This window comes from Salmo salar, chromosome ssa11 (assembly GCF_905237065.1).
Source record: "Salmo salar chromosome ssa11, Ssal_v3.1, whole genome shotgun sequence".
Classification (NCBI taxonomy): Eukaryota; Metazoa; Chordata; class Actinopteri; order Salmoniformes; family Salmonidae; genus Salmo; species Salmo salar.
Genome location: NC_059452.1, coordinates 40,113,381 through 40,122,921, shown reverse-complemented (window position 1 = coordinate 40,122,921; position 9,541 = coordinate 40,113,381). Strand labels below are relative to the sequence as shown.

The window sequence follows — 9,541 nt, the reverse complement described above, 5'->3', positions numbered from 1 at the left end:
AGACTTCCTATGGGTTAAGGAAGGATCACATAATTCCATCCAGGTCATCAGGAGGGATCAGCCAAATAATTATACTCCTGAGCAAACATTTCATAGCTGCAGGTGGCACTAAATTGCCAACCTTGACTGTATACCTGTTGAGACAACACACTCCAGGTATGCACCCTTTCAGTTTATTTACCAACAGTTTATTTGCCCATGCTCTCACAGATGCCATAATGGGGCAGATACAATGTTGCAATCTCAATACATCTCTATAGTTCATTCTCACAGAGGTTTTGTCTATTCCTAAACTGCCACCTAGTGACTGTAATGCTGAATCAAGCTTATAGGCAGAAGAGGCACGAGACTTGCTGTAATAAAGGTGGGGTGGCTAAAACCTACATTGTTGTTGTACTGTATGATTGAAATGTTCACCTTCCGTGTGAATTGATTATATGCTGACATTTTATAATGCTTCGTATTGTATGAAGTCATTGACATAATTTTCTGTCAAAGTTGGGAGGAACCGTCAGTGTCTTTCAGTACACTGTTTCTGGTGGGAAGGGATTATTTGTTGCACTCTGCGTGCGCATTTGTTATGCAACCGGCTTACAACAGGAGTAGCTAACATCCTTATCTTGAAATTGCCATATTAAAGTTGTTTTAACTTTCATAATGTCGGATGCCTTGCTTCGATGGTGTGTGGACCAGTTGCACCACAACTTTGGCTTGGAGGCCAGTGAAGACATAGTCCAGTAAGTAGCTAACGTTAGCTAAATGTTGATTTAAAATAGTGAGCTAGCCATTGCTAGCTGTCTGTTTTTTGACAATTGCTCCTCTCTTTTTGAAGTTAATACAATTGTCAACGACATCATTATTACTATTAGGTCTGTGAACTCGTCAATCTTTCCAGTTCATTCAGCTAGCACGATATGTAGCCATTTGCACTTGCCTGCTAGCTAGCTAGCTTTTTCAGGTGGCCATATCTTAATGTCACGTCGTCAAAATCATGGTATAAGTTACTAAGCCAAAGCATGACTGACTGACTATGAGATGGACGTAAATCAAGGTTTACCAAAGTAGGCCTAACTGTCATAGGGCAACCTTTCAACAGCGAGCTCCACTATCTAGGCTAGCTATAAAAGCGTGTCATTTACATTCTTCTCACTCTCAACAGGTATATTCTGTCCATCGACAATGCGGACGAGATAGCGGAGTATGTTGGGGACCTCCTTCAGGGCACCGATGGAAGGAAGAAGCAGTTTATAGATGAACTCCTGGACAGGTGGCAGCGGTCTCAGACACTGACTCCTGACAGCACTGGCCTGTTCCCCATGAACTCTCTGTCAGGATCAGGTAGGATGCCTTCTTCCACTGCCACATTGGCACTGACCTGTTGCCACATTGGCACTGACCTGTTGCCACATTGACACTGACCTGTTGCCACATTGGCACTGAGCTGTTGTCTTATTGTTTGATATGTTTATTTTTAAAGTTATATATATTTTATAAATAGTTTTCTTGTCAGGCTATATGGTTCCTAATGCACAATGCCAACAGTACAATGAGTGTGAGTCTGAAGACTTGTAATGTCCATCCTGTCCTTGTTAAGTGACTTGTCCAAACACAGTAACAAGTACATGGATGAGAGGGAAAGCTAACCAGTATATGCTTCTCTAGATGCTCAAGACATATCCAAGGACACCCAGAAGAAATCCAAGCGCAAGGGTAGGAACAAGCAAGAGGTGATGGCTGTTAGCCAAGCAGAGCCTGAGCCTGAGGTGGTGAAAACTCCCATTGACCTAATGAAGGCCCAGGAGAGCGGCAGCACATCGTCACAGAAGAAGAAGAAGAAGAACACGTTTGTGAGCCTCTACAATAAAGAGGGCCAGGACAAGCTGGCTATCCTGCTGCCCGGGCGCCATTCCTGCGAATGTCTGGCCCAGAAGCACAACCTCATCAACAACTGCATGAGCTGTGGACGCATTGTGTGTGAGCAGGAGGGATCAGGGCCCTGCATCTTCTGCGGCAGCCTGGTGAGAAAACGACCCGTTTTAGATCACCTGACCTCTAACTTTATGCTTGTTTTATGTTTCCTCAGTAAGTTATTAGAATGCATGTTACTAATACAAATTAAATTTCGCCTCTTCCCCTGGTTTTGCATGTTCTTCTACGAATGAACCAGGTATGCACCAAAGAGGAGCAAGAGATTCTGCAACGAGACTCCAACAAAAGTCAGAAACTGCGCAAGAAACTTATGGGTGAGACAAGCCACCAGTATTATCTATCTACATTGCATATTAGAGTTGTTGAAGTCGGAAGTTTACGTTCACCTTAGCCAAATACATTTAAACTCAGTTTTTCACAATTCCTGACATTTAATCCTAGGAAAAATTCCTTGTCTTAGGTCAGTTAGGATCACCACTTTATTTTAAGAATGTGAAATGTCAGAATAATAATAGAGAGAATGATTTATTTCAGCTTGATGATGCCATCTATTTTGTGAAGTACACCTGTCCCTCCTGCAGCAAAGCACCCCCACAACATACTGCTGCCACCCCCGTGCTTCACGGTTGGGATGGTGTTCTTCGGCTTGCAAGCCTCCCCCTTTTTCCTCCAAACATAATGATGGTCATTATGGCCAAACAGTTCTATTTTTTTGTTTCATCAGACCAGAGGACATTTCTCCAAAAAGTACGATCTTTGTCCCCATGTGCAGTTGCAAACCGTAGTCTGGTTTTTTTATGGCGGTTTTGGAGCAGTGGCTTCTTCCTTGCTGAGCGACCTTTCAGGTTATGTCGATATAGGACTCGTTTTACTGTGGATATAGATACTTTTGTACCGGTTTCCTCCAGCATCTTCACAAGGTCCTTTGCTTTTCTTCTGGGATTGATTTGCACTTTTTGCACCAAAGTACGTTCATCTCTAGGAGACAGAATACGTCTCCTTCCTGAGCGGTATGACGGCTGCGTGGTCCCATGGTGTTTATACTTGCATACTATTGTTTGCACAGATGAACATGGTACCTTCAGGTGTTTGGAAATTGCTCCCAAGTTTGAACCAGACTTGTGGAGGTCTACAATTATTTTTCTGAGGTCTTGGCTGATTTCTTTTGATTTTCCCATGATGTCAAGCAAAGAGGCACTGAATTTTAAGGTAGGCCTTGAAATACATCAACAGGTACACCTCCAATTGACTCAAATGATGTCAATTAGCCTATCAGAAGCTTCTAAAGCCATGACATCATTTTCTGGAAGTTTCCAAGCTGTTTAAAGGCACAGTCAACTTAGTGTATGTAAGCTTCTGATCCACTGGAATTGTGATACATTGAATTTTAAGTGAAATTATCTGTCTGTAAACAATTGTTTGTGTCATGCACAAAGTAGATGTCCTAACCGACTTGCCAAAACTATAGTTTGTTAACAAGAAATTTGTGGAGTGATTGAAAAACGAGTTTTATTGACTCCAACCTAAGTGTATGTAAACTTCTGACTTCAACTGTATCTACATAGCATAGTAGAGAGTTGTTGAATTCTATGTAATGTCTGTGTGCCTGTCTGTGTCTCTCAGAGGGGGCATCGGAGAGGGGCTATCTTCCACACCAAGAGGCAAAGATGAAGGCAGGGTTAGAAAAGGCCCTTCAACATAAAGACAAACTGCTGGAATACGATAAGAACAGGTTGGGATGTAGTGTGCATGTAGCATTGATGTGATTTCACTCTCTCTGTTTAAAGTCAAATTCTTTATACTTTCTTCCTGATGCATTTGGAAGCTATGTCCTTTATATTTGGAGGCTATGTCCTTTATATTTGGAGGCTATGTCCTTTATATTTGGAGGCTATGTCCTTTATATTTGGAGGCTATGTCCTTTATATTTGGAGGCTATGTCCTTTATATTTGGAGGCTATGTCCTTTATATTTGGAGGCTATGTCCTTTATATTTGGAGGCTATGTCCTTTATATTTGGAGGCTATGTCCTTTATATGCCGATGACAAGAGTGAGATTACCTTCATATCCCCTCCCCCTGTTTACATCGACAGTACGCGACGAACGCAGGTCCTGGATGACGAGTCAGACTACTTTGCCACTGACTCCAACCAGTGGTTGTCGCCTAGCGAGCGCGAGCACCTGAGGAAGAAGGAGGAGGAGCTACGGGAGCTTCGCCACGCCTCCAGGAAGGACAGGAAGATCACGCTGGACTTCACAGGCAGACAGGTGCTTGACGAGGGAGAGAATAACAGTCATTACTACAACAAGTGAGTGAATGACTTGAGAACATCTCAATTCACACCACAGGAGGTTGGTGGCACCTTAATTGGGGAGGACAGGCTCGTGGTAATGACTGGAGAACAATAGGTGGAATGGTATCAAACACATGGTTTCTGTGTTTTAATGCCATTCGCTTGGTTCCAGCCTTTATTGGGAGCCGTCCTCCCCTCAGCAGCCTCCACTAATTCACACCCTACTCCTCATATAGTTTACTACTGCACACCGGAGCACCATGGACTTGCTGATAGGACAACATGTTAGGTAGAGCAGAAACAGACTTAGTCCCAGGCTTAGTTCTGTGAGTGCTTGGGTTACATAAACAAGAGTAGGTTTTTAATACACCCTTCAGACATTCACAACACAGTGATGACCTCCATTTCTCCTGGTAATGTATCCACACTGTTACAGCTAGAGGGGTTCACGTGTGTGTAGTTTGAAACAAGGCATCTAAAAAGCATCGTAATGACCACACTCCTTGGTGTTTTTAGGTTTGACGAGACTGTCAAGGCCCTCAACACAGGCACCAAGGGGAAAGCTCCCCAACGCCCTGAGGGACCCGCGGGACGGCAGCACCTGAGAGAGCTGGTCAACCCCAACATCGTACAGGCTGCACCAAAGGTAGGACACACACACAGTATTTTCTCATGATGTTGTGGCGTGTCTATTTACCCTGGTAAATCCCTCTACAATTGCTAACATTTTGTCAACATAATTCTGTGAATCTCTACTCATATCTTTCTTTCCATGCATCTCCAGTGGGTGGACGTGGGTAGTGGCCCTCGGAGATCTCAGGATAAAGGGGTTGTTGGTACAGAGGGGGACGGCGCTGTAGGCCCAGAACGCTCCAGACTCCGGCTGCAGGACAGAGAGCTGCAGGAGATGGCAGATGGGGGCTGGTGCCTCAGCATGCACCAACCATGGGCCTCGCTACTGGTCAAAGGAATAAAGAGGTACAGAACACTCTAATGGGCCTCGCTATTGGTCAACAACATCCCTACTTGCCATGCTATTGGTCAAACGCATCCCTACTGGCCATGCTATTGGTCAAACGCATCTCTACTGGCCATGCTATGGGTCAAACGCATCTCTACTGGCCATGCTATGGGTCAAACGCATCTCTACTAGCCATGCTATGGGTCAAACGCATCTCTACTGGCCATGCTATGGGTCAAACGCATCTACTGGCCATGCTATGGGTCAAACGCATCCCTACTGGCCATGCTATGGGTCAAACGCATCTCTACTGGCCATGCTATGGGTCAAACGCATCTCTACTGGCCATGCTATGGGTCAAACGCATCTACTGGCCATGCTATGGGTCAAACGCATCCCTACTGGCCATGCTATGGGTCAAACGCATCTCTACTGGCCATGCTATGGGTCAAACGCATCTCTACTGGCCATGCTATGGGTCAAACGCATCTCTACTGGCCATGCTATGGGTCAAACGCATCTACTGGCCATGCTATGGGTCAAACGCATCCCTACTGGCCATGCTATGGGTCAAACGCATCTCTACTGGCCATGCTATGGGTCAAACGCATCTCTACTGGCCATGCTATGGGTCAAACGCATCCCTACTGGCCATGCTATGGGTCAAACGCATCTCTACTGGCCATGCTATGGGTCAAACGCATCCCTACTGGCCATGCTATGGGTCAAACGCATCCCTACTGGCCATGCTATGGGTCAAACGCATCTCTACTGGCCATGCTATGGGTCAAACGCATCTCTACTGGCCATGCTATGGGTCAAACGCATCTCTACTGGCCATGCTATGGGTCAAACGCATCCCTACTGGCCATGCTATTGGTCAAACACATCCCTACTGGCCATGCTATATCAGGAAGCACATAACACATTATTAAAAGGCCCTGCAAAGGAATTGAGTAGGAACACAACAAACAATGGACTATGTTATTGGTAAAAAGCATCACTATTGGCCTTGTTATTGGTCAAAAGGCAGCCTTTTTGACTAGCCATTACAAAGAAGGGGAACAAACTGATGTATGTAGTCCTCTGTAGCTCAGTTAGTAGAGCACGGTCCTCTGTAGCTCAGTTAGTAGAGCACGGTCCTCTGTAGCTCAGTTAGTAGAGCACGGTCCTCTGTAGCTCAGTTAGTAGAGCACGGTCCTCTGTCGGTCAGTTAGTAGAGCACGGTCCTCTGTAGCTCAGTTAGTAGAGCACGGTCCTCTGTAGCTCAGTTAGTAAAGCACGGTCCTCTGTAGCTCAGTTAGTAGAGCACGGTCCTCTGTAGCTCAGTTAGTAGAGCACGGTCCTCTGTAGCTCAGTTAGTAGAGCACGGTCCTCTGTAGCTCAGTTAGTAGAGCACGGTCCTCTGTAGCTCAGTTAGTAGAGCCCGGTCCTCTGTAGCTCAGTTAGTAGAGCCCGGTCCTCTGTAGCTCAGTTAGTAGAGCACGGTCCTCTGTGGCTCAGTTAGTAGAGCACGGTCCTCTGTGGCTCAGTTAGTAGAGCACGGTCCTCTGTGGCTCAGTTAGTAGAGCACGGTCCTCTGTGGCTCAGTTAGTGGAGCACGGTCCTCTGTAGCTCAGTTAGTGGAGCACGGTCCTCTGTGGCTCAGTTAGTAGAGCACGGTCCTCTGTGGCTCAGTTAGTAGAGCACGGTCCTCTGTGGCTCAGTTAGTAGAGCACGGTCCTCTGTAGCTCAGTTAGTAGAGCACGGTCCTCTGTAGCTCAGTTAGTAGAGCACGGTCCCCTGTAGCTCAGTTAGTAGAGCACGGTCCCCTGCAGCTCAGTTAGTAGAGCACGGTCCCCTGCAGCTCAGTTAGTAGAGCACGGTCCTCTGTAGCTCAGTTAGTAGAGCACGGTCCTCTGTAGCTCAGTTAGTAGAGCACGGTCCTCTGTAGCTCAGTTAGTAGAGCACGGTCCTCTGTAGCTCAGTTAGTAGAGCACGGTCCTCTGTAGCTCAGTTAGTAGAGCACGGTCCTCTGTAGCTCAGTTAGTAGAGCACGGTCCTCTGTAGCTCAGTTAGTAGAGCACGGTCCTCTGTAGCTCAGTTAGTAGAGCACGGTCCTCTGTAGCTCAGTTAGTAGAGCACGGTCCTCTGTAGCTCAGTTAGTAGAGCACGGTCCTCTGTAGCTCAGTTAGTAGAGCACGGTCCTCTGTAGCTCAGTTAGTAGAGCACGGTCCTCTGTAGCTCAGTTAGTAGAGCACGGTCCTCTGTAGCTCAGTTAGTAGAGCACGGTCCTCTGTAGCTCAGTTAGTAGAGCACGGTCCTCTGTAGCTCAGTTAGTAGAGCACGGTCCTCTGTAGCTCAGTTAGTAGAGCACGGTCCTCTGTAGCTCAGTTAGTAGAGCCCGGTCCCCTGTAGCTCAGTTAGTAGAGCCCGGTCCCCTGCAGCTCAGTTAGTAGAGCCCGGTCCCCTGCAGCTCAGTTAGTAGAGCCCGGTCCCCTGCAGCTCAGTTAGTAGAGCACGGTCCCCTGCAGCTCAGTTAGTAGAGCACGGTCCCCTGCAGCTCAGTTAGTAGAGCACGGTCCCCTGCAGCTCAGTTAGTAGAGCACGGTCCCCTGCAGCTCAGTTAGTAGAGCACGGTCCCCTGCAGCTCAGTTAGTAGAGCACGGTCCCCTGCAGCTCAGTTAGTAGAGCCCGGTCCCCTGCAGCTCACTTAGTAGAGCCCGGTCCCCTGCAGCTCACTTAGTAGAGCCCGGTCCCCTGCAGCTCACTTAGTAGAGCCCGGTCCCCTGCAGCTCACTTAGTAGAGCCCGGTCCCCTGCAGCTCACTTAGTAGAGCCCGGTCCCCTGCAGCTCACTTAGTAGAGCCCGGTCCCCTGCAGCTCACTTAGTAGAGCCCGGTCCCCTGCAGTTCACTTAGTAGAGCCCGGTCCCCTGCAGCTCACTTAGTAGAGCACGGTCCCCTGCAGCTCACTTAGTAGAGCACGGTCCCCTGCAGCTCACTTAGTAGAGCACGGTCCCCTGCAGCTCACTTAGTAGAGCACGGTCCCCTGTAGCTCACTTAGTAGAGCACGGTCCCCTGTAGCTCACTTAGTAGAGCACGGTCCCCTGTAGCTCAGTTAGTAGAGCACGGTCCTCTGTAGCTCAGTTAGTAGAGCACGGCGATTGCAATGCCAGGATAGTGGGTTTGATTCCCGGGAACACCTGTATGTTAAAATGCATGACTAAGTCAGTCTGGATAAAAGCGTCTGCTAAAAGGAATATGATGTGTGTCCAGGGTGGAGGGGAGGAGCTGGTACACATCCCACCGCGGGATCCTGTGGATAGCAGCTGCAGCCAAGAGGCCCACCCCTGAGGAGGTCACTCAGGTGGAGAACATGTTCCTTCAGATCTACAAGAGAGGTACACACACACACACACTGTTACACACACACACACACACACACACACACACACACACACACACACACACACACACACACTGTTACACACACAGTCTACCACTTTCTCAACACCCCCCCCACACACACAGTTACACACACACACACACACACTGTTACACACACAGTCTACCACTTTCTCAACACCCCCCCACACACAGTTACACACACACACACACACACACACAGACACACACTGTTACACACACAGTCTGCCACTTTCTCTACACCCCCCACACACACACAGTTACACACACACACTGTTACACACAGACAGTCTACCACGTTCTCTAACCCCCCCCCCATACAAAACACACACCAATCAATGAAAATATTTATTAGGATGTATGTAAACATTCTGTTGACTCTCACTGACCACCCTCCTCTCCCCAGATCCTAAGTTTCCTAAAGACTACCCCACCAGCTGCCTGCTGGGCTGTGTCAACATGACCGACTGTCTGTCTCAGGAGCAATACAAGGAGCAGGTTAGTGTGACCGCGTACCTTCCTACTGGTACGCGTACGAACATGCCCGGACACTCCGAGCACTTAGCTCTCTGTGAAGGCTATGTGATGTTCTCCTGGTTAGTGTAGGAACCACAGAGACTTCTAGCAGACAGACAGGACATAGTTTCAGCCTGGCTGGCGTGACACGCCCAACACGTCTCACGTCTTTTCCCCTCCCTCTCAGCCAAGAAAACACTCCAAGAGATAAAAACCGAGAGTCTGGAAAAATGGATGGAATTTTAAACTGTCTGTTCCCGGAATATTGTTTTTGACTGCCGAGTGGCTCTTGTTCCAAGCGGTAGTCATCCTCTTAGATTAAACTGGGATGAAATGCTTTGTTCCAAAAAAATCCTGTCATTATTGTTTGGAGCAATGCAGAAATGGATTTTCAAAGTCAACGTAATTACAAGGTAATAGGTGTCAGGTAACAG

General features: G+C 47.6%; 1 protein-coding gene across 2 annotated transcripts in view; it reads left to right on the top strand.

Annotated features, from left to right (window-relative positions):
• The first annotated feature begins 544 nt into the window (after positions 1-544).
• Positions 545-9,541, top strand: part of LOC106562773 (activating signal cointegrator 1) — a 73,127-nt gene continuing 64,130 nt past the window's right edge. For both annotated transcript variants that reach the window (XR_006757578.1, XM_014127773.2), the window contains exons 1-10: positions 545-737; positions 1,160-1,338; positions 1,663-2,018; positions 2,168-2,243; positions 3,553-3,661; positions 4,024-4,239; positions 4,741-4,870; positions 5,009-5,202; positions 8,442-8,566; positions 8,998-9,089. Coding sequence is in view for 1 of the 2 variants with exons in the window: in XM_014127773.2 (XP_013983248.2) it covers positions 658-737; positions 1,160-1,338; positions 1,663-2,018; positions 2,168-2,243; positions 3,553-3,661; positions 4,024-4,239; positions 4,741-4,870; positions 5,009-5,202; positions 8,442-8,566; positions 8,998-9,089 (1,557 nt within the window). In the remaining variant the exon portion in view is untranslated. The remainder of the gene's footprint in view (positions 738-1,159; positions 1,339-1,662; positions 2,019-2,167; positions 2,244-3,552; positions 3,662-4,023; positions 4,240-4,740; positions 4,871-5,008; positions 5,203-8,441; positions 8,567-8,997; positions 9,090-9,541) is intronic.